The sequence below is a fragment of the Asterias amurensis genome, chromosome 15, assembly GCF_032118995.1.
Source record: "Asterias amurensis chromosome 15, ASM3211899v1".
Lineage (NCBI taxonomy): Eukaryota > Metazoa > Echinodermata > Asteroidea > Forcipulatida > Asteriidae > Asterias > Asterias amurensis.
The window spans coordinates 16,620,049-16,644,444 of NC_092662.1; the positions used below are offsets into that span (position 1 = coordinate 16,620,049).

Consider the following 24,396-nt stretch of genomic DNA (forward strand, 5'->3'; position numbering starts at 1 on the left):
CTTTCTTCTTTTTTTCTTGACAATTGTGGGTGGGTCAAAACAAAAATAACTGAAGATTTAAATTGAGTTTTTAATTTGAAAAATTACATGTATTATGAACAAACTAAACAGAAGAAAATGACATACCCACTGGCCTAGATCGACATCATGTTTCACTAAAAATTAACAAAGTCTAAAGATATCATTTACAAAGATAGTAAAAGCCATTGGAAACTTGTATATTGGAGACCTTTGATCTTAAAGACCTGGCTCATTTTCCATCATTTTGTTATTCGTATAGTATGCATTATATTATGAAACTATTCAGTATTTAAAAATCGAAATGGGGGGTTGGTTGGTGGGTAAAAGCATTTTAAAAAAAATCAAATCAAATTTCGGAGTGGTCCCTTAGGAATGAATAAATAATAAAACTGGCCGATAGAGGGCACCATAATTCCCTTAGCATTGGAAGACTGTGACTTTACATCAAGCACAGTTTGTTCACTACGCAAGCAAATCCATTTCACCCATTTGTCAATGGATTCACAATGAAAAATCCTTAATAAACATGCGTGTCTACACAAAGTAAAACATAGCTGTTAAAGGGAAGGTACACGTTTGGTAATTACTCAAAACAGATATTAACTTAAAGGCAGTGGACACTATTGGTAATTGTCAAAGACTAGCCTTCACAGTTGGTGTATCTAAACAGAAGCATAATAACAAACCTGTGAAAATTTGAGCTCAATCGGTCATTGAAGTTGTGAGATAATAATGAAAGAAAAATAACCATTGTCACACGAAGTTGTGTGCGTTTAGATGGTTGATTTCGAGACCTCAAGTTCTAAATCGGAGGTCTCGAAATCAAATTCGTGGAAAATTACTTCTTTCTCGAAAACTATGGCACTTCAGAGGGAGCCGTTTCTCACAATGTTTTATACCATCAACCTCTCCCCATTACTCGTCACCAAGAAAGGTTTTATGTCAAAAATTAATTTGAGTAATTACCAATAGTGTCATCTGCCTTTAAAAACTGACTTGGTAACAAGCATTGATAGTATAAAACATTGTGGGAAACGACACCCTCTAAAGTAACGTAATTTTTGAGAGGAGGTAATTTCTCACTAAAATAATAAAAGACTTCTAAACTAGACGTGTTTTATTCCACTCTGAAAGCACACAAATTCGTCCAACAAGGGTGTTTTTCTTTCATCATTTTCTCGCGACTTCGATGACCAATTGAGCCCAAATTTTCACAGGATTATTATTTTATGGTTATGATGGGATACACCAAGTGAGAACACTTATCTTTGACAATTACCAAACGTGTACAGTGTCTTTAAGCGCAAACATTTCCATCGGTTTAAGGGCCATGTCACACAAGGCAATTTACAGGCAACCAGTTCCAGGCAATCTCCAAGAAAAAAAAGCCATTCACATTTGAAAGTTCACATATTATTCTTGGTGATCGTGAAACATTGTTCAAAAAAATATATCATGTGCTACCAAAATGGTCATGTAGAATGCACTGCAGTTGATTGCCTCCAAGTTGCCTACAAAAGTTGCCTCGTGTGACGACAAGGGCCTTACAATAAAATTATCGTACTTACAATAAAATACGCCCTACGGTCATTTGATGTTTTCACCTGATTCTCTCTCACGCAATATAGACGTCTCTAATTGCGCGGTGAATATTTTTTGCGGGCTTCAAAGTGAAATGTGCCGGTGCCGCATAGTTATCTATGCTGCTGCTTCTGTTTTGCTTTAGTTATTGAATTTGTATATTCCTAAACAACAAATCCGACTTTCAAATGTTGCGAACCTTTATACTGCATGCTTGTGGGGCGGTGGTGGGGGAGGAATACACTAATTTCTTGTTGGTTTTAATATTTATTTAGTACATTTATTCAGTTTTGCTGTTTGGTTACAAAGCTGTTTTGCCAAGACGTAGATGTAGAAGTACGTTGCATTTTACATAACATTGTTGAATGAGTCAGAGGAAATGTTAAGATGTAAACCATGTTGCCAGATTTAAAGGGAGGTTTACCTTAATATGTTATTACTCAAAAAAATAAAGACGAAAACTTTCATTGGTAAGAAGCACAATTTTTGATAATGAAACATTTTGAAAAAAACTATTATATTATGGTTATAGAGAAAGTGATTCATATACGATTTCTAGTTTGAGAAACATTTCTGCATGAAATTTTCTGACAAAAAATACGAATTATTCTTCCTGCAAGTGGGCATAACATTATACTGCTCCAGATTTTCGACGAAATATCAAACACGCTATCACTTTTGAAATGAAAATGTTCATTCCCCTTTTTCGCATGTAGTAAAACTCATTTTCGTAACACAGAATGAATATTTCAATGCCACCTTTGACCACCTATTTATAAAATGTTCACATCATGTGTTTTTATTATTCAAAACTATGGAGTATATAAATGATTGTACTTTCCAAAAAATAAAAACAAAAAATAGTTAATGGCTTGACGTTTCGACCCTAGCAGAGTCTTTCTCGAAGGCTCTGCTATAAGGGTCGAAACGTCGATACGTCAGGCCATTAACAATTTTTGCGTTTATACCATCGGTCCATTTGGTTGGTAAGTTGTTTGCAACAGCTAATTTTATGTTTTCAAAAAATAAAAACACACCTTTAAGCAAAACTGAATAACTTGTCGATCATGGTGAATGACATCACAATTTTAGGACGCTGTTATTTTACCCAGTTCGTCCCTCTCCTTTACATGTAGCCGCAAAATAGGTAGCAACTCCCTCAAGTTTCATAGAAGAATTTAGAGAGCGGGTCCTGCAAAAACTATCTTTGAAATGTTAACGAACCCCTTAATTTATTGATAATCTTTCCTTTTACTTTGTGAAGAGCCAGCAATGATTTGCAATCCTTCCCGGGGCTATAAAGATCGTGGTGATCAGGTAGTTTTCAAATGGAGGGGATGAGCTTAAGAAGACTATAAAAAAGATCGAGTATAAATCTAGCCGTTGGGCATGAGCCGAATTTTTATCGCGCAGTTCCATTGGTGATGCATCTCTAGTCAGTTTTTTACTTTCCTTTTTTTTTTGAATATTTTTTATTTGAAGTGTGACCGACGGATCCTCGTGGGCATTTTATTAATAATCAATGAACGTGGAACACGGTAAATAGACGATTTATGTAGATGACCTGACATCTTGGGAACCCTTTTAGCGCGCGAAGAGAAGGTCTGCCATGCCGTCTGTTAGAGCCCAAACGCCGGCAATGGTTGTGGTGATCGCGGTCTAAACCGTTTTAAAAAAAAAAAATTCAACGTAACTTTTGTACCGGTCGCTTGTTCGTGTCCTGAAACTAAAGACGTAGCCTAAGACAGAGCCATAGCCACAGCTAAGCCGTAGCCTAAAAGTTGTGTTTTTGAACAGGGGCATAGTCCGTTTTGCATCTTGATAGGGCAACCAGTTGTTGATGAAATTGCTCTTAGCCGAAAAGGTCCCTTGACCGACACGTTGCTGTGTGTCTTCATGGCTGTATCCGAACTATCCGGTACGGCTACGACTGATGCTAAGGGTGTTGCTAAGGACGTCCTATACCTTAACGCGTGATGACGTAGCAATCCAGCCATAGCCGTAGCCCAAAAAATTGTGTACATTGCCTATAAAGGCAGGCTCTTCGTGTTCAAAGGCGCCCTCTGTTGTCGTAACGAACTTCTTTGAACCATGCATCAGAAAAAAAGATGGTAATTTCTCTATGGTTGAACCTACCCGATATTTTCCCTCTTTCTACGCCCTTTTCATATGCGAAGTGTCGTCATTCACTAATGATACTTCTCTTAAACATTTGGGCAATAGTCAATGCTTTGCGATATCCACAAGAGGGAAATGTACATAATATGGGATTTGGACCAGCGACCTTTCGAAGTCTGATTAATTTCAAGACCACCAACTCCCCACCCCACCAAACCCGTCCATTTCATGTTGTCTATAATCAATGCTATCACTGATCAATACTATCGACAAAGATATATCGATAACTGACTTCCCTCTTCACAATCTCAAGATTAACACCCTCAAATAATTGTACTGTTATTATTACTTTTTCGGGGGGGGGGGTATACAGAATACAAACACTATAAATCAAATCAACTGATGACACAGTCATTGAATCATTGTATACGCTCTTTGAGCTAGCTCCGTTTTTTTTATTTGACCTCACAAGTTTCACGGAAAAAACTGTACTATACAAATAAATCTACACAGTTCGATTACGCATCAGTGCAACCATTATACACATTTCATGTCTCTCTTTTTTGTCTTCGATTTTTTTTTTAAAGTCACAATTCCCCTCATTTGTGATTTTTGTTTTTTATACAAACAGCTTTATATTACAACAATCTGATTCCCTCACCTGGTAATCAGTGGTAGGTTTAGAGGACATTTAAGAACAAATAATAAACATTTTGGGTTTGTTTACAACAACACAAGATAATCAACTGGCATTAAATGGCATTGGTCTGTTACTTTGGAATGCCATTTTAAAAAGGAATGATTCTCGTTTATTTATATGGTATTTTTGATAATATTATTGTGTAGGCTTTCGGAATGATGTTCTGCTTTCGATTAATGCAGTTTATGGAATAAATCACGCACTAAAGAAGTGCGAATCTGAATGTTTATGTCAAACGTTATGGTTGCATTCTTCGTGTACCTAAACGATGCAATGGACCTTATGCAATGACGTCACCACGCCGCCATCTTGGATTTAAAACAATGTTGCAGCGATTGCAAACGCGCATCTCAGTACGCACAACGCACATGATGGGCCAATCAGCAACCTTCTTTTGATCTCCAGCTGAGAACGCTAAACTTAAATGACGCCATGTGCGTATGGTCCATGGATTCGTGTAGCGAAATGGTAATTTGTTAGTTTATGCATACTTAGTACGCCTAAGTTAACAAATTACCATTTCGTATTCATATGAATTTTAAACCAGCTTAACCAACTGCTCTTATCCAGAAAAGGCTTTGAATTATTCATTAGTGACGTCGTTAAAATATTCAAGGTTTTAATAGTGGGCGGAGCTAACAGCTAAGTACCGTAATAATAGCTTCCGAGACAGCCTTTTTAACTAGTGCTGATTAAAGATGCATACATGTTTGGGTCATAATTGATAACAAAGGCTATTGGAATGGCAGCAGGTACTTTGCAAAATGGTTCTTTGTTAATATTGTTATAATTTATTAATTGTTAGTGTTTAACCTTGCATTTTATATGAGATACTTCTTTGTTGCATTCATTCTTCCCCATTAAACCATATCACCATTTCCCCAAAACTGCCCGTTTGATGTTTTTAAGCTATAGCCAAACAATCCCAAACCATTTGCAAAGAAAAAGAAACTAACAATGACAAAAAGATCTCCGAATTTCTTCTGTCTATTATTTGTTTTTGATCTCTAATTCGTAGACGAGTCTCCGAGCCTCGCTCGCTGTAAACAACCCCAAATTAACTTCCAGACGTATATAATTCCGTTTGATTCGCGTTTAATTAAATTGTCCCCGTACAGTTATTCCAACAAAAACGAGCCAGTGTTCCCTATCTGGTTATATATACCCACCTCATAATCAACGTATAACTTAGATTATATTAAATATTCTCAAGCCAGCTAAACTTGATTATTAAAAAAAAAAAACTTGCGGTCTTATACTTATTTCGTCTAGCGGGAAACATTTTCCCTCGTTTCGTATAATTACACAATCAATCTGGCAAGATGTATTCTTACTACGTATACAATATATAAACAAATTAAATCTTTTATCTCTTTTGGGAATTAAGTCTATCCTTGTTAAATTTTCTCATCTTTTGTTTTGCGCTGTAGACCAGCGATAAAAAAATATCATTTTGGGGAATTCACGCTCAGCGAGCGGCTTTCTTTGCGTAGTTCCATACTCACGGTTATTCCCTGTTAATTGAGGGATTAAACACTAAACAGTCGTCTAATAAAATCTCCACTTGATTTCTTGACTGTTTTTGTTGTTGAAAACCCTGCGTGTTGAATTTCATTCTAAAAAAACACAAATTTTATTGGACTTTTTTTTTAATATAGAATAAAAAAATCTCTATCGACTGTTTTTGTTTGTTGAAAACTCTGCGTGTTGTATTTCATTTTTGAAATAAAAAAAAAATCTATAGAATAAGCAAAATCTCTATTTAATAACTTTTCCGATTGTCACGTAACAGACAATTTCCCATAAACCAGATAATCTAGTAATATCAGAGACATGTCTTTAGTTCTATTCATGAAATAGTTAATAGTCCCGCACTTCAGAAAGAAAGACATTGAACACTAATTAACATTTCGCATGTCAGGTATTCATACGAAAATAGACTCTTTTGATAATATATATTTATAATTCCTACAGTGTGCCAACAAAACAAAACAAGTTTTACCTAAGCGCCAGTCAAAATTGGCGGGAATTATCTCTCTGCGTTGTACTCACTTTTCTTTTGTATAAATAGATATTAAATTCCATCTTACAGTAACACAAAATACACCTTTTTATACCCTTTGTTTGTTGTATGTGCAACTTGACGTGTCTTGAGTATGGTATTGTAAAATCCCCAGACACGTCCGATTGAAAGACATGTCAAGTTGTGAGCTGACAATGTCCTTTGCAGACGTAAGATCAAAAGTTCTTGTTAGGAATTTTATCAAGAATTCTCTTCATGTTGTCGAGAAACAGCAATTTTCAACATGGTTGTTTGCCGTACAAATTGCATCACCATTTAAGTGTATGATTGATAGCGAATGAAACTTTAACAAATATTTTCGAATACTGTCTGGTGTTTAACACTCGATACCACAGCGACACTGTCAACTTGGGAACTGTCAGGAACTCACAATCAGCTAAGTAGAATTCACCCCATTGTTATTGCACTATGCTGTCAAAAGGCATCGGTCCATTGTCATAAAAGCTGTTAAGCACAAATAGCTAAGCGCAAACATAGTTTGCCCAAGCAGGAATTGGTTTACCAGCCATGAATACCATGTCACAGTTCCTTCGACTGTTTTCCTTCTAAAGTGTACCCTGGTAATACTTTTTGCTCAGAAGCTTTTCAACGAATGTAGGCCCTGTTCGTACACTTAGTTTTTCCCCTCAATAGTTTTCCCTCAAAAACATAGTAGGCCTTCAGTATTTGTGAAAGGGCCTTATTTTTGACGAAGCCTGTCTAACTGACAGCTTATTCGGCTCATCACCAGTAAAAATTATACTAGTAGGCCGTTTTTCGAGTGTCATTCTCGAGGAAATTGTTTTTAAACATGTTGTTTCGCTAGGATGCATTCTGATGATGCTGTCATATTAGGGCCCAGACAACATACACTTGTTGGGAATGTGTAAAGCAGTAGGACGACCTCGTGCTCACTTGTGGTCGTTGGTTCGAGCCCCGTTCTTTGCAGCTTGACATGTCAACATCGGCGTACGGCTACCAGTCTTGCATCATGGAACGCATCAAAAGTGGAGGTGGGGACCAGGTAACATTGTGGCTTCAACTTCCGGGTGACCGGTAACTGGGCACGTGGTAGAGAACATGTAGCAAGGTGATTTGGCTCATTTAGCGTTCGGATGGAACAAAAATGGGGCTGAGTTTTATTGAAAACAAGACAGCAGTCCACTGTTTCAGGGTTTAATCCTTTGTTTTGGGGGATTTCGTCAGGAAACTGGCACCACCATTGTTGTTTTTGGAGACGTTTTGGCTCATCAATGGCTGTGCGGATGAAGAGCTCTCGGTGCCAGCGGTAAGTGGCTCACGTGTTGCTGGAGACCGTGGAGGAATAGACGCGGAAACACGGGTCTCTGCCCGCCGTGGAGGTTGTACAGACCGTCCAGATTGGACACGATACCCTGGGTCGGATGGTAGTAGAAGGGTGGGGCAAACATCCTCTGCATTGATGCAGTGTAGTTACCCGCCTCGGCAAGAAGCTCCAGACCAACGGCTGTTTGGCGTTTCCATTTTGTTCTGGACAATGAAAAACAAGAAAGAAAGATAGGTAAGTGATGTGCAATCAACGTTTACTAAACATGAAACAGTGTTGAGAAACGCACATGGCGTCAGTTTTGAAAAACGGCACAACACGTCCCTAATACAACAGCCTTATTTTGAAGTGAACAACGAGTGTTTTTCCTCCATTGCATATTCGGGTCTGGCGTTCTTAACTCGTGAACTAGAAACTTGAAAGAAACACAATGACGATGTAACACAATATCCAATAGAGTTCTGCAGTGCCGTGGTGTAAGCCCCTATTCTCCGGTAAGTTTGACCCAAACCGTTCAACTTAAGTTCGTATAAATGCACCCCACATTACACAATTCCAATGGAAACAAGGCGGTCACAGGCTTCGGGCCAAACCGAGGAAGAAAACAAGACGTTAAAAAGTTTAGTAATCGTTCAATTGCAAATGATTTCCTAAAGGGTTATAGTCTAGAAAGTATCACCAGATGATGTAGGGCCTGGCCAATATTTTGGAGTTACCCAATAATTTAGCGCCCTCCGGACGTTCTTAACAGAGACACACTGCTCGCCCCCGTCGGCGTAAGGTTAAACTCCGCTGCTTGTCTCGAACAATCAACGCCTGTGACCGAACCTGGAGCGAGCCAGCCTACCGTGCATAAACTGTTTTGTACGGCACTTCCGCCGCCTCGACTCCGCTGCTATTTTTCCTTCTTTGGAGTTTACAAGGGCTGCTGCTGCCGCGGTTTTGATTGTGTTCAGTTTGTTGTTGGTTGGTTATGTACAGTAAAAAGGAAAACAAAACAAGGGAGAAAGGCAAAAAGGGGAGAAATCACCTCGGAGGGGTATTTTTTCGCACTTGGATTCATGACTTTGAATGCTTTTGTTGGTGGTGGGTTATGAATATAGCCTTTTTCTTCGGGACACACTTTTGTGATAACAGATTTTATTTTATTGGGGGGTATTGACGAGTCCGGGGAAACGGGGTTGTCGAATGCAAAGGGGAAATGGGTTTTGTTGTTTTACGGAAACGTCTCGTGACCAACTTGAACTTGTGGTGTTTTTATGAATGTTACCTGATCCATGTAATAGTAATTACCCCCGCCATACAATGAAGTTTGATATTTATTTAAGCGTGTTTTAAACTTGATCGTTGTTAACTATCAATTTTAGTAGGAACTCAAGTAATTCATAACAATTTATTCCGGCCAGCGTGTTTAATTGTCCGTACTTGGAGGGTGAAAACATTACCTTCAGGACTTTGTTAAATAATTGTTGACAGTTATTTCTTTTTTTCCAGTAAAAATAGACGAATTTAATTAAGGTATGTTTCCCAATAATCTGGCAAAGTTTTGTCTGTTTGTGTATTCGTTTGTTTGGTTTTTATTTTATTTTATTTTTTTAAAGTTATTTAGTTAGTTTGTTAGTTATGTGTTTTCTGTATTTACTTATTGAATTATTCATATATTTTAATTTAATTTACTTTATCTATGAACCTTTCCACACAAAAACCCACAATGATCAATGACACCTTATTAAAACTTTTACAGTCCCAAATCTGATTGTATCAGTTATCAAAGTAACGGGTTCAGAAGGACTAAAGTCATTTGCTTAACAAAGGTCCAAAAGGATATGGGAGAATGGCGGCCACAGCAAAACTGCACACTATTCAGTCTGTTAAAACACACATCCAGTTCAATTTGTACTTTTTAAAGCTACAAGTGACCACAGAAAAGTTCAGTGACTGGCCGCGGTCCGACTGCATTCTAAAACCAATGACCTTCTCAATCCAGCATCGATTACTAAACACCTTCCTTGTTCCCACTGTTGTCATAATCATTACGCGCTTGCTACCCGTTTATTTAGGCAATTTCTTGTTTGTGTGACCACTAATTTCCTTCTTCTTTTTGAGGGAAAATCGTAAACATAATAGCCCACTTTGTACACCCTGGGGGCAAAAGTTATTGTACTACAACAGACGATACAGCAGGCCGTGATATTATTATTATTTTTTTGATGCCCTTTTTTTTTTTTTTTTTTTTTTTTTGTGAAGAGGGTTCGCTACAGGTTTACTTGACAAAGACAAAAGCTAGCGGGGGGAAAGCTTCGCTTGTGCACGCTTTGCTCACGCCAAATTGAACACATTTTTGGGGGGGACAAAAACAAATTCGCGATAATTGGGCATAACGTTTTGCTGGCTGTAGTTCAATCAAAACGGTGCAATGCAAAATACAAGTGGGCTTATAGTGTACTTTTCCAAAGCTTTATGTGTGGGGTTTTGTCACCTCTTTTTTTAAACAGTTAGATTTATAAGAAAGAAGGGAAAATACACGAAGCAAAAAGAGATGCTGTTAGAAGGCAAAGAAAAGAAAATGTGGTTGTTTCGGTGGATGGGTAGCTCTGAAACTGGGTTCATAAAAATGCTTTGCAAATGAAATTCGGAATTTGTTCGTTTGACGTCAGCACAAACTAACATTTGAGTTAGGCTCCTGAATTTGATCAAATGGTCATTAAATTTCTGCTCTCCGCTGTTATTGAGATGTGTTGAACAAATAACGTTGTGATGTATATAAGGATCTTTAAAGATTAAATTAACATTCTCGTTAGTTTAAAATCGTATTAAGCGTATCTTGCTTCTCAAAATGCGCCCAAAATTCCGGGTTTTTTTATTCCCGAGTTTTCTTGTTAGTGAAATAGGGCGTATGTATAATATGCCTCTATAAAACCGGTACCAAATTGAATTATTCTGTTTCTTTCTTATAGTTTTCAATTAGTTGGGAATGGGTTTTAATAGTTTGTTAACGTATGAATAAAGGTTCGTTGAGTTCGATTAAACTTAATTTCTTGTTCCACCACGATTTGATACTGCACCGTGCAAAACAGGTGAGAGCGCCACCATGCATCGAACCATGGCCAGTTCAGCAAACTCCGCTCAAACAAAAGCGACGGCTATTTTCTTGCATCACTAATTAGAATGGTAGTCATGTATCCATCCGCCAGTTGGTTCTATTTCCAAAGTTACTCCATAGACATAACATTGACTTTGCTATAAAAATAACAAGTTTTCGTGACTTTGCGACGAACCAGCGAACGTGTACTTTCAGTCAACTGTAATCAAATTTGTTTATTTTTTCAAAAAGTGGGTATAATCTACAGAACACACCATGCTTGTTCGCATTAATAAAGAAGAAATTTCATTCTTAAAACTTGTTTCCCCCCCCCCGACCAACTTTTCCCTCGCAGTTCGTTGCACATTGACACAAAAGTCTCAAAAACTTCCGACGATTTTTTGTGGGGCACTGAGCAAGAAAAAAGGTCCGGAAAAAGGTTTGTCGCAACAACACATTCCTGAGTTTTGTAGTAAAATCGACTTTGGAATGTCGGGGCGCACGACATCAGTTTTGACTCTTAACTTTGAAGAAAAGAAAGCAAAGGTAGCCATTTTTGTGTATTTATTTACGACATTCCATAGGAGTGTCTGGTGAATGGTTAAGACTTTAAAGACTTCAGAAAATGGCTGACTTTATTTTGATGTAAGCACTGAAGTGGAAGGGTAAAAAACATGTCCGTGTTTTTGACCTTGTTGTAAAGTACAAAGTTTTGTCCTGGATTTTGCTGTTTTTCTGTACACACATTCTGTTGGCTTTTTGGACTAGGAATAATTGTTATGCGAACTTTCTGTTCATCTTTAGACAGAGCGTTGTTTGGGGTTGTCATGTGATTTCAACAACGGCAGGGGGAGTGGGGAAGGGTGGTCTAGGGCCGCACGACTTGTTTTATAAGGTATAGTAAAACCATGGAAATTATTTTGTTAAAATTATCGTGAATGAGAACAAAGTGAGAGGAAGTTTAGTTTCAAAGAGATATCTGACAGAAATCTTTGCAGATGGTAAATTCAAGTACGTTGGTATTTTATGGCCTATAAATTGTTATACAGACGAATTGCCGGGTGAATAAGTAGAAATTATGGAATCTTTTTCCACAAACGATTGATGTTGATGAACAACAATTTAATATAGAGGATGCTGAACCATACTCTGTATTAAACAAAAGAGAGTGATTTTGATTTGCTCTTCCTTTCAGTAAAATAAATGTTTCCGAAACTGAAATAATCTTTCTCAAAAGATTGCAGTAAACATTATTTATGTTTTGTTTAAACGAGTTTCCAACGATCATGAAATAATCAGACAATGGACTCGTAGAGCAGAGGCGATTTCTGAGACGATATAATTTATTGTACAAATTGGACAAAATCAGATTGTTTATTTTATACGCCCAATTATTTTGACGGGACTTTAAACGAAAGAAAACATTCTTCTCAAATGGATTGCTTCTACGGAGGGAGAAGACAAGCTTGTTGGGGGGGGGGGGTCGAGTTCACCCCGGATTCGTATATTTATCATATCAATCACTCTCAGCTTCTTTAATCTTTTGATGGGTCCTAATCCGGCTTGTAATTTGCTAAATTCCAGTCGGTTTAAATTCTCTTTTAAACCCTCCCGTCACAGACTCTGCATATTATTTTTCTGCACGCGCGGTGTCCAACCAACCCTTCTCGCTTTATTTGGGAATCTAATATCAATTATGAAACAACGATACGGGAAAAAAAAAACTAATCTTCCTTGCTACTTAGTTAAGCCAAGTGTGGATAAGTTTTTAGGCGGGAATTTTTTTTCTTCTCGTGAAAGTCCGCGTGTCAAACTTGGGTCGGCGAACGGGGCCCGGCGTAATAAAACATCTATGAATGGAATTAAAGCGGGGGTTTATGATGAGGGTTGTGGTTTGAAGAAGTACAAACAGGGAAAATTGGTTGGAGATGGATCAGTCATCTTTGATGGGGGAAGATTTCCTTAATCCGGGCAAGGGTTGCTAGCGGCTGCGACGATAAAAATTAAATACACAGCAAAATTGTGATAATACAAAATTAACTACACAAAAGTGTAAAGGAGAAAAAAATTGTCATGAATAATTAACTGCTGTCAGTTTTCGTTTATGGAGAAAGGGCGGTAAATCTTAACATCTGGCTGCGATTTACACGGGAAATATTTAACGGGAAATATTTTACAAAAAATAATGGGAGATTTTTTATGTTTCCGGACTCTTAATACCGTATGAAAAAGGTGGGGGGGGGGGGGGTGGGTAAACTGCCTTCAAAAATCACTTTCATGAAAAACAAGTTTTACTTTTTGATGGTTAAACAAAACTTCTATAAGTACACTTAGGACAATACTAAAGCCGGATACGATTTAAATTTCATTTGATTACTCAATGCACTGTAAAATCAAATAATTGACCTCAACTTGGATCTAGAAAGGGATGCCTCTCAACTTGATGCTTTAATGTGGTAAGAAGTGGAATTCTTTCCTTCTAAGTTTTCATAAGAATTTGTTTTCCAATATGCCATTTTGTTGTTTTTACATCAACGTAGGTCTTGGACTGGAAGCACTCGACTTGAAGTGTTGATAAGATAAACTCTCGATCTCTTGAAAACGCGACAGTCGAAGTGGGAGAAACTGTTCACCCACACTGGTATTACTTCAAAACAAAATTGCTTTCTGAATGTTCACCTCGCAGGCACAATTTTGTTTTAAGTCAGCAAATTAATTTTTTTCGGGGCAGGCTATTTCCTAATTTGATTGACACCCTGTCATGAAAAGGTCTTTGAGGTTTCATAAATGAGATCGAATTGAATCTAGTTCATGTCACATTATACTCAACAGCCTTGTTGACAACAATGTTGACAAATTCATAATCTGTATATATTTATTTGAATCTTTCTTCAATTGTGATTATTTAGCCTTCTTTTAAGGGGAAATATATTAGGCCTTTATACATAATATTCAAATGCAAAAGATGAGATGGGCTGCTCGAGTTTATTTTTACAGACTTACACGGTTTTCTTATTGAATGCTTGCTGTTAAAGATTTCGTGTGAACACTAGGGAAGTGAGTTAATTTAGCTTTTCATGGTTTGCTTGTTTTTAAGCCACCATGTAAACATCAGGGAAGTGAGTGATTTCGGTTTCTCATGGAATGCTTGCTTTTTAAGTCACATAAGAACTCCAGGGAAGTGAGTGAATTCGGTTTCTCGTGGTATGCTTGCTTTTAAAAACCACCGTGTGAACACTATAGAGAAAGTGAGTGTGAAACCTACCTCCTGTTCTGGTACCACGTCTTGACCTGTGTGTCAGTGAGATTGAGACTAGCAGCGAGTTCCATACGGTCCTGAACCGAGAGGTACTTCTGTCTCTCGAAGCTTCTCTCGAGTGAGTTGAGCTGATGGTCCGTGAAGGCAGTGCGGGCCTTACGGGGCTTCTTGGACTTACCAGGACTGTGGCTGTCTCGACTCGATGAGATCTCGTTGTCTTTACCTGGAGATTCACACGAGAAGAGCAAATTGTCAGTAAACTTGCAAATGCTTGCAACAACAGAATAGTGCACAGGGGTGGATTTCACAAAGAGTTAAGACTAGTTAACTCGTCCTAACTGAGACTAGCCTCAAGTTTTTTAATCTCCTAGGACTCGTCCTAAGTTCTCAATCGAACCTAACTTGCACACCAGCAAATGGTCAGATACAACAGAAAATGCACAACTTCTGCGTCCCTTCTACGTGTACATTTCTGTTAACAATTAAACGCTTTCTCCGAGATTTCTATTGAGATAGCCCCTTTGGGAAATCACAATACGCAATCTGTGTTCATGTTTTCTTGTCTAAATCCCTTAAATACAAAGATAGTCTCGTAAAAATATCATCGTCTAAAGCCAGCTGGATCAATCCTTGAGCCAACTGGATCCACTCTGAAAGCAATCCCCAAATCCTTACAGCAACGTCGCGGTTTTCCCCTGTAGCCAGACAAGAAAGCTCGCCTGACTCTTGCTGTCATATCATACATGACTTCAACCCCATTAGTAATAGCTACACTCTTCCCGCCACACAGTACCGAAACAGATGTGAGATAGCCGGCAACAAATCCACACTTAATGCCCATTTAGCGAGGGGGTCTCCCCCCACTAGACGACTTCCAACCAAATTAAAATCTAATATCGCCCGTGCCGCGTGGGACCCGGGGCCCTGACTCGGCACGGGCGAGAGAAGGGGGAAGCCGGCTAGGCAACGGGCGCGTCCCATCAGGGCCCCCTTGTCGCTCATTCGGCCGTCGTTGAAAACCAATTCAGCGTCATTGAGTTGTGAAGAATTCATATGGGGTTTTTTAAACTGTAAAACGGCGCGAGCGTGGACTTTCTCTTGTACGGTCGTTTAAAAGGTTTTTGTTCTCTGTTTTTTTTTACGACGTGGTGTTTAATGAACTCGTAATGGGAGTGTTTAATTTTTTTTCACGACACTTTAAATTAATATTACCCTTACTCTATGATATTACACAGTAGGGTCAGATATAATTTGACGTTTATGGACGCAATCTGCTTTTATTTGTGTTACGTCTTTGGTTTTGATTGTCAAGAATTTCTGGACGTGGTGTTTTGAGATGGTTTTGCGAGTTTGCTGGTTTTGGGCCTTTTTTAAAACAAGTTGTTGTGTTAGTACTCCACTGCAGATATTGGTGGAAAATATTTGTTTTAAATCGGGGTAATATTAATTACTCAAAGGTAATTATGACTATAAAAACTTACTTAAGAGCGAAGAAGAGCTGTGTATTTTGTATAAAAAAATTGGTAGTACAACCCCTTTGAAGTAGTCTACTTTTAGAGGAAAAGTGGAAATTTCACACCTCAAAATTTGAATCTAAGTAAGGCTTCAGGCTTGAAGACTTTCTCAGAAACCATTTATTTATATTCAACAATGATTATGTTTTCTTTATTTTTCCTTTCAACTTCGGTGACCCGATAAGTCCAAATGTTTACATGTTTGTTATTAATGCATCTGTTGGGATACACCAAGAGACGATACTTGTCTTTAACATTTACCAAACTTGTATAAACTTTGTCTTTAAAGGTCGAAATGACAAATACATTAGTAATGTCCCATGTTCAAACAAAATGAACCAACAAAAAATGAAAACTGGAAATTGAAAGCATTCTAGGCCCCTGACCCTGCGTCAAATTATAGATTCATTTAAACCAAAAACAGGCTTACATTAAAATCAGTAAATGGAGACAACTGATGTTTTAAGTATACAAAAATCCTTAAATCAAGGGACTGGTTTCTACATCTCATTGTCTTTTTATAATCACTCCAAACTTTTTTTTTTCTTTGTTTATACTTCGTGAATTATTTAGTAGCAATATCTAGTGAGAAAAACACAAATATTTCAATCTGAATACATTTTGCGACCTCCTCGTTTAACTTTGAATTAAATTGAAAGGGCGGTTTGAACATTTGGACGTACATTGTTCAAATAACATGGATTTATTTTCGATTAAATATTAATTTAAACATTGTATTTTTCGTGAAGTTGTGTATAAGTTTCAGCATGTTTAAAATAAATGTATATAAAATAAATTGTTTTTTACAAATTATCTGGACTCTATAATCGATGTTATTTAAACATATGTTGGGCAGAGGACTTGGGGCTCGAATCATGTCATTGTTTTGACACAAGCTTGAAGGTGCAACAAAAAATATTATTGACCTTTCGTAAGATTGTCGTCATTTTCTCTTGATTTGGCATTTTTGTAGTATAGTATATAGTTTGGTATATAGTACAGTTTAGATATATTAGATATAGTATAGTATAGTTGAGATCTATAACTTAGTATAGACTCTTTTGAGGTCATTCAAGAAAGAATACCAGAACACATTTTCTTGTAGCAGTTTTGATTGCTTTGTCTGGCTAGCATCACAAAGCAGACTTACAAAGTAATTGTCCGTCACAATTCTTAGATGTGTATACCAATTAAGGAATATAACAATTTGTGACCATCTGCAGGAAAGTTGAGAAAGATGTCGTTCAGTCGCAACTCGTCACGTAATCAGATATTACCCATACAAAAATGAAAATCGTATTGAAGTGTATCACAGCTTTTAGATTTAATCTTTGAAAACGCCAATCTTATTTATACCGGCCGTTTTCGAAACCACGCATACACCCAGGCGTATAGGCTCTGTCTGTTTGTTTAAAGTGCCATACCGAACGTGTACGTTTCCGAAACTACAGAAGAAGCCCAAACCGGGGCCTATGTTTTCGAAAAGGCCTGTAGTTGACTTTTCTACCGAACTGCAAAAAACTGTCATCAACTAAGCCCTGAAACTGATGACTTTAACCCGTCAAATTCAAAACTGAACAATTGATTGATAGTAGCATGCCCACACTGTCGTTGAAGTGAAACAAAGATAAGATGTTTTGTCCAATCCTGAAATGATCTATTTCAATTTAGAAGCTGACCTTTTCTTTAAATGCAAATTAAACACCCCACCACTTTCTAAGACCCAGAAATAAGCTTAAATCCCCAATCTCCGATATAGGTTTTTCCGTTTACATTATCAATATTTCCAAAACACGAAATTCCTTCAAAGCCAGGCTTTCCTCACTACAAATATTATGTATTGAAATAATTAAGTACAACTACTTTGTTGTTTATTATCTGCAGATCTGGGGGTGAAACAGTTGAGACTTCTCCTAGCTTGGTTTGTGGATGGAGGGAGCAACCACCACAATTTCACTCAAAGTTTTCCTGAATGAATCAACAACACTGGTAAGTGAAGTTTTCACTGACTTTTAACACAACAAATGGAACGTATTGTACAGACTTCGTAACCCACACTTATTCTAGCAGTCGTTTTTACACACACGAGTATTTCAAGTGAAATTCACAAACCGATGGCGCTTTCCTCAACACCTCCTAGTGCCGAAACCCTTTGTAGCACTTCTCGCTTTATCGCAAGATGTTATGAAAAGCATAATTCGCCCTCCAAAAAGAGGGGGTGCAAATCGCCAATTGTGGGTATCTGGTGCACCGTGAATTATTCCTGGACGTTGGTAAAGCGGAAAACATGGCATACTCGGCGAGACACCACACAAAGCATCCATAAGGCAACAATAGTGCATGAAAAGCCATTTGGCAAAGTGAACACATGTCGAACAGTTTAATGCAATTTACCAAATACAACCATAATTCATACCAAATCCCTTTGACGAGGACAATTTGTATTGTGGAAGCAAGAGATTCCCTAAGTGCGTGTTAATTTGTTCGGTTCACTGTGGTTACTTCTTTTCAATTTGTTTAAAGTCACGTTAGGACACAACAAACGTACTATTTAAAACACGATATTGTGTATTAATTTCGTTACATCTTTTGAATGAAGAATAATTGTAGGTTTCATTCTTGACTGTAATTTGATAAGGCAATAATATTGTTCTTTTTGACACTAACAATTTTTGAAAAGAGTATTGACGTTTGGAAATTGATCTTAGAATTAAAAGTCCTTTAGAAATTGTACACTAAGTAATTATTGGTCGTTACAGTTGATTGAAAACTCACAGCTGATTGAAAATGTTGTTTTATCACATCAAAATAAGTTTCTAAGTTGTTTTGTAGCGATATAAGCGACAATGTGTTCGTCCCAAACAACTAGGGTGTTCTTCAGTGTTATATGAACACCATAATGAAAGAGGGTCTTGATGTTGGTGTAATATCAACACCTAGCGCTGTTCAAGAAGGTCGACTATAAAATGTACACGCCGATGGAAAACGGTAACACATTTGGTGCATGTTCAACACATGGAATATAAGCAATAGAACGAACACCGTGGTGGAATAAAGTACAGCTCTTTGTGTTTTTCAAACACCCACTATTGTCTAAAAGAGGTATTGGTGTTAAATGAATATCATTGATAACACTGCAAGTGTAATTTTCAACACTTTAAATATAAGCTATATAGCACGAAAACTACGGTGGAATAAGTTACAACTCTTAGTGTTTTTTAAACACCCGCTATTGTCTAAAAGAGGTATTAGTATTGAATGAACATCATAAGCCACTTTGAGATATGGTGGACATAATACTTTGACACTATTCGGTTTTGTAAATCTGACTGTACCCACCCAAACCAAACAGTACACTCCTTTTGTGTCCACCATATAACATAATGGCTAATACCATTAGCCTTTTGGAAGATGTTACCGCAAACCTTTCTATAAAGTGGTAGATTAGTTGACACTACAAGTGTAATTTTAACACCCATTATGGGTGTTTTTCAACCACCCACTTTTGTCTAAAAAAGGTTTAAGTATTGACTGAACAAAATGATGGATTAGTTTCAACTACAAGTGTAATTTTCAACACCATTTATGAAGTGAGGATAAGATGATGTTTTACCTGATCCCATTTCGCAGGGTCCGATCTTAGGGTCGTCTTCCATGTCTTCACTATGCGGTCTTTTCATGTGATTGTCCGGGTGGTGATGTAGGTGGTGATGATACCTGTGGTGAGGATGGTCTGGGTCCGAATCCCTCCCTGTGAGTTTGTCCCTGTGGTCACCAAACATTGTCCTGTCACAGTCTGAGTCCCTATCCTCGTCCAGGTCATCGTCATCCTCTGACACGACGACCCTTGTTTCCCTCGGCTTCATGTCACCCAAAATGTCCCTTATCAGAAAGGAGGGTGCGTTGGAAGTCCTTACGGGCTCTGTGTGGTAGTTTTTCAAAGGGTGTATGGTGTTGTTGTTCGGCATGCTGATGACCAACCCAGCTGAGGTGTCCACGGGGGCTGATGTGCTGTTCGCGACGGGTGAGTTCAGCGCGCCGGGCGCGCTGCTGTGATGCAGGAGGATCGCCGCGTCCGGCCCGTGGATGCCACCGCTCCGTGATGCACTGCTTCCGTGTCGCCCTGTTGTGGTGGTCGTACTCGTAGTAAACTCCGAGGACTCGTCAGAGTCTGTTGGTGAATTCATCATGGGTACCGAACTGGTATCGCTCCGGGGGCTGCTACCGGCCAGCGTAAGGGGGGAGCGAAGTCTTGGCAACGGTACGGCTTCCATTGGTGGAGTCAACGCTCTCATTTGTGAGTCCAGAAACTAGTGAGAAAAGGTGCAGCGGTCCTTCAACAAGTTTCCTCCACACTAAATCCGCAAAAAGAGCAGACAACTCTCAGCTACAAAATAGATCTTCCAGGATGAAGTGCTTGTCCAAGACGCTGTTGTCTTCCAACTATCACAGACCTGTCACCTGCCAAGAAAGAATAAAAGTTGTGAAACATTTGTAAAAACTTATGCTCGTCACTCGCGTTGCAATGCCTGTACGCGAAATCCACAAGAGAAGTTAAAATAATATGGATGAGAACATCTTTGAACTGACCGCCAGCGATGAGATAAATAAAATATAACCAATTGATAAAAAAAATTGAAGGGTTTTTAGTTTTGAAAAGTTGTAAATAAAATCACATAATTGGTGCGATTTGAATTGCTGCTCTTTAGTGCTAACAAAGCAATCAGAAGCTGTGATGTTGTAAGTACCTTGAAGTGTGCAAGCGTTTGTCTGACCGGAGATTTCAGAAGTGGTGTGGGTGAAAATTGGACACTTAACAGTCGTGGGGCAAAGACAAATTGTAATCGAGCTATATCTCTCATGAGCAGTCATCAAGTACCGCAGCCGTTCAGCGCTCCGTCTGAAGAGCCAACTGGGCTGCCGAGCAATTTCACTACGTGACCCGGTGAGATTTGGTGACTACTCTGTCACGGCTTATCAAACTCGCTACTACCTACGAGTCAGAGAGCGCGCACGTTGCAATGCTGATTAGCATAACAGAAGACACCGGTTTTCCCCTTATACACAGGCTAGCCACAGACCATCACTTGATGTCGCAGCGCAGTCTGTTCTAGAGAAAACCCTGAATACAAAAAAAACTCGCCTGTCCGTGGTCGTCTGCTACGCACGCATGCAACACACGGACTCAATGTATGTTATTGGCTTCCCGTACACGGCAAAAACAGTGCTACGTCCCGGGAAGAGAAGACAAAATGTACGGCATAAATGTTTAATGACGGCGTTTTCTGAAGGGCTGGCTTCACCATTGGGTGGTGAAGCCGAACATTTTTACAAGCCCTGCGTTGATTGGGTAATGACCCTGCTACGTGCAACATCATAGGGCACCACTGGGTTCCCTTTAAAAGAAAAAGAAAGCATGCTTGAGTGGACTACCGGCCGCTGCCCACCCTTTACCACTGTGAGCATCAACTTCAAGTTTGTTGACGAAACAATTACTTTCCGACGAGTTTAGGCATTATGGCAATATTCAAAGGGGGAGTTTGTACCAACCACCGACTGCCTGCCTCTTCAGGGTTTTTGAGAGCAGTTGGACGTGGCGGTTGGAAAAACACGTTTGATACTCGTTTGACTAATAACGTAATTGATGCCTTTGTTGGGGGCTGCCACCCCGACACATATTGAAGAGGGGTGGACAATGAGGCAACTGCCGGGGCATTGTGCCGTGTCAACGGTACCTCCTTCCGCTATGTACTGCCTCTAACCAACCAAGAACCCCGGACTTTTTTTTTCAAACTTTGATCCTCCATCCACACATAAACCACTTTCAAAAAAATCCTTCAAAACATACCAAGTACAAAAGAGAGATCTCCCGCAGTTTATTTTTGCTGTGTGGTGGTAATAAACACAAATATTTTCATAAACAAAAATTCTCCTTTTCCTTACTAATGCTTTGTTGCCGTGTCGTAATACACAACACAAAACTCAGACAAAAAAACCCAACCTTTTCCGTACTAATGCTTACTTTTTAAATGGAACAGGTCGCTTTCATTGAATAATCTTACCTGTTTATAGTAAAATAAGCCCAGTGGTTGTTATTGTTTTCGTTGTTATTTTTCACTTATAGCCAACACTTCCGAAGCTTACCAAAGTACCTTTTTGTCAAGTCTGTGTGGGTAAACGACGCCGCCCCACGGCTCTTTTTGTTGTAACTGCCTTCTCGTTTCCACACCCCGATCGAGGGATAATTTTTAATCGGTAGAACAACACAAAACAGTGAGGTCTGGGGCAGAGGCCGTGGTGTTTTTAGGCTACAAAATGTTGACGCTCGTTGCTTGCCCCTTTTCGCATGCAAATATCCCCCCCACCTTACGGGCGTATTAATGATTTGCGTGTTTTATTATGGAAGGACTGTAGAAAGGCCAGGTGTACGTTTAATTGGGGGTAGCAACAACTTCTTGACGCCTGCGCCATGGCGCGTGCGGCCACCGCACCCTCTGATTGGCTAACCGCATTCTGGCGTCATCATGATTGACAGCTGGATGACGGGGGTGATTATTCATCATCAAAAGTGGGCGGTGCTTGTAAAAAGGCAACTTGGTTTGCCACACAAGCAAGGGGTTATGAGGTGATTACAAAAACACAGGCCTTTTAAATTAGCTTTTATATGCTCACATGGCGGAACCATTTACAATAACCGACTCATAATCTAATTTTGATATCGATGATGCCGTCTGGGACAATTAGTAACGGGTCCACCAGAGTCAGGGGGCCCCCAAGTTATAATTACCGGCAGGGATGACGTCCTAAATTGAGTTAGCTGGATTATTTTTGTGTTAATGATATTGCATGCAATTATCCCCACTTTAGTTTACTTATTAGCCTACATAATTGGCTTCGGACTGTAATTGTATTATTTTCATACACAACGTATCTTTGTGGTAAACAATGTTTTTTCTGAAAACTGCCGGTTGCGAATGCTAATTTTATTTTACTAGTACAATAATTGGAACCGTGAGTTGAAATAACTGTTGATGAATGTTAATTTTTATTTTAATAGTCCAATATTTGAAACTGTAAGTTTTAACTTTTTGATTGATGGTTAATAATAAGACGCGCCAATTTACTTCATAATTAGACAACGACATCATACAAAAATTATATGGAATATTTTTTTATTTGGTGTTTACACTTTGTGCCTGCCAACCTTTGACCTCCAGTGACCTTATGATGTCATGAGGTCACATAATATAGCTTCTTCTGCTGCAATCAGTTTACGGTTTTTATTGTTCTCTTCAACGCATAGTTCCTGTGCAAATCCCTCCCTTATTACATCATCATAGGTCACGAAAGTACTAAAACATCATAACAAAATTAATGCAAAAAGCAGAGTTTATAACTTTCTCTCGCTTATTTTATAATTTGATCCAAGTATAGTTTTCTTGTTTTTTGAAAATTTTACCCAAATACAATTTTTCTCGTGTTTTAAAAGTTTTACCCAAATATAATTTTCTCGTTTCTTAAACATTTTACCCAAATATAATTTTCTCGTTTTGGGGAAAAATTGTGCCCCTGAAACTCCTACTTCTTTCAACCAGGGTGGGTGCGTTTAGAACAATCTTTATCAAAATTGTCCATCTTTTTACCCCTTCTCCTTGAATTGACGTTATCTTTGTTGATGATCTATTTTGCGCGAGCACGCATACAATCTACGTGTCCTTTTCAATCATTGGCTCATTTTGTGCACGGTGTTTTTTATCTCTTGACCTCCGATTGCGCAATGGATCAGTTTTGGTTTTCGTAACAAAGAAATTACATGTCATGATTGTGTAATACAGGGGAAGTATACATTTTAGTGTTTGGGCCCGTTTAATTGATTTAATCCTTTATAGATGTAGATGTATACACTACAACAAACCTGTGAAAGTTTCATCTTAAAAAGTGGTTGCGTTTTTTTTTTTAGATCGCCGAGAATCTGGAGTGGTTATGTTCACACAGGAAGAAGAAGCCGCAATAGGAATACACATTCTGAGAATCATTTCTGGTTTTTTTTACAGATTGCACAAAAAACTTCCTTTGCGCGAATACTCTTGAATTTTCTGAAACGTGACTAGATGTTTAATTGCTACGGACGTGATTGTCCTCATGCACGACACGACATGTCGTTTTGTCTCTTACATTGTTATGAGTGTTGGTTAAGACTCCGTTTGTGGAGCGTTCAGATGTATTTATACTCTGTAGAAGTTTCAAATCAATTAGATTTGGATGTGATTTTGTGTTTCGCCAGCACATATCTCACACTCTCTATGAGATTCCTGACACTTTCACTCCACGCAATCCAACCTCTTTGCTTTCCCGACCAGCAATCCTCGACAGGTCTATACCGAGTGTAGACGCCATCACCCCGTATGACGCTCCTCGTGTCACCCGCTGCTCTCAGCGAGCGAACCTGTAAAAGTACGGACCCCGCACAAAACACCAAGCCCGCCATCATCAACAGAACATGGTGCCAAGTGGGTAGGAGTTGCGTTATTTTCACCCACACCTCTCGAATATTTTTCAGTTTGTTTGACTTGGTGAAGTAGAAGGGTGTGTGTAGTCTTTTCTCGTGGTGAAAGTAACGACTAGGGTTTGTTCATGCCACCTGCGACTACGCAAGTTATCGGGGGTAGTCTCTGCACAGCAGTGAAGAGAGACTAAAATGCATAAAGGTGGTATAATAACTAACGGGGATGCAGACGGCCGTTTGGGTTATT

General features: G+C 38.7%; 1 protein-coding gene across 1 annotated transcript; it reads right to left on the bottom strand.

The window, feature by feature from the left end:
* Positions 1 to 3,663: 3,663 nt before the first annotated feature.
* Positions 3,664 to 20,531, bottom strand: LOC139948470 (barH-like 2 homeobox protein). The gene is made up of 4 exons (XM_071946620.1): positions 20,392 to 20,531; positions 19,257 to 20,104; positions 14,136 to 14,352; positions 3,664 to 7,991 (listed from the first exon to the last, which is right to left on the bottom strand). The coding sequence occupies exons 2-4, from the start codon at positions 19,936 to 19,938 to the stop codon at positions 7,733 to 7,735; spliced, it is 1,158 nt and encodes a 385-aa protein (XP_071802721.1). The 5' UTR covers positions 19,939 to 20,104; positions 20,392 to 20,531; the 3' UTR covers positions 3,664 to 7,732.
* Positions 20,532 to 24,396: the final 3,865 nt, after the last annotated feature.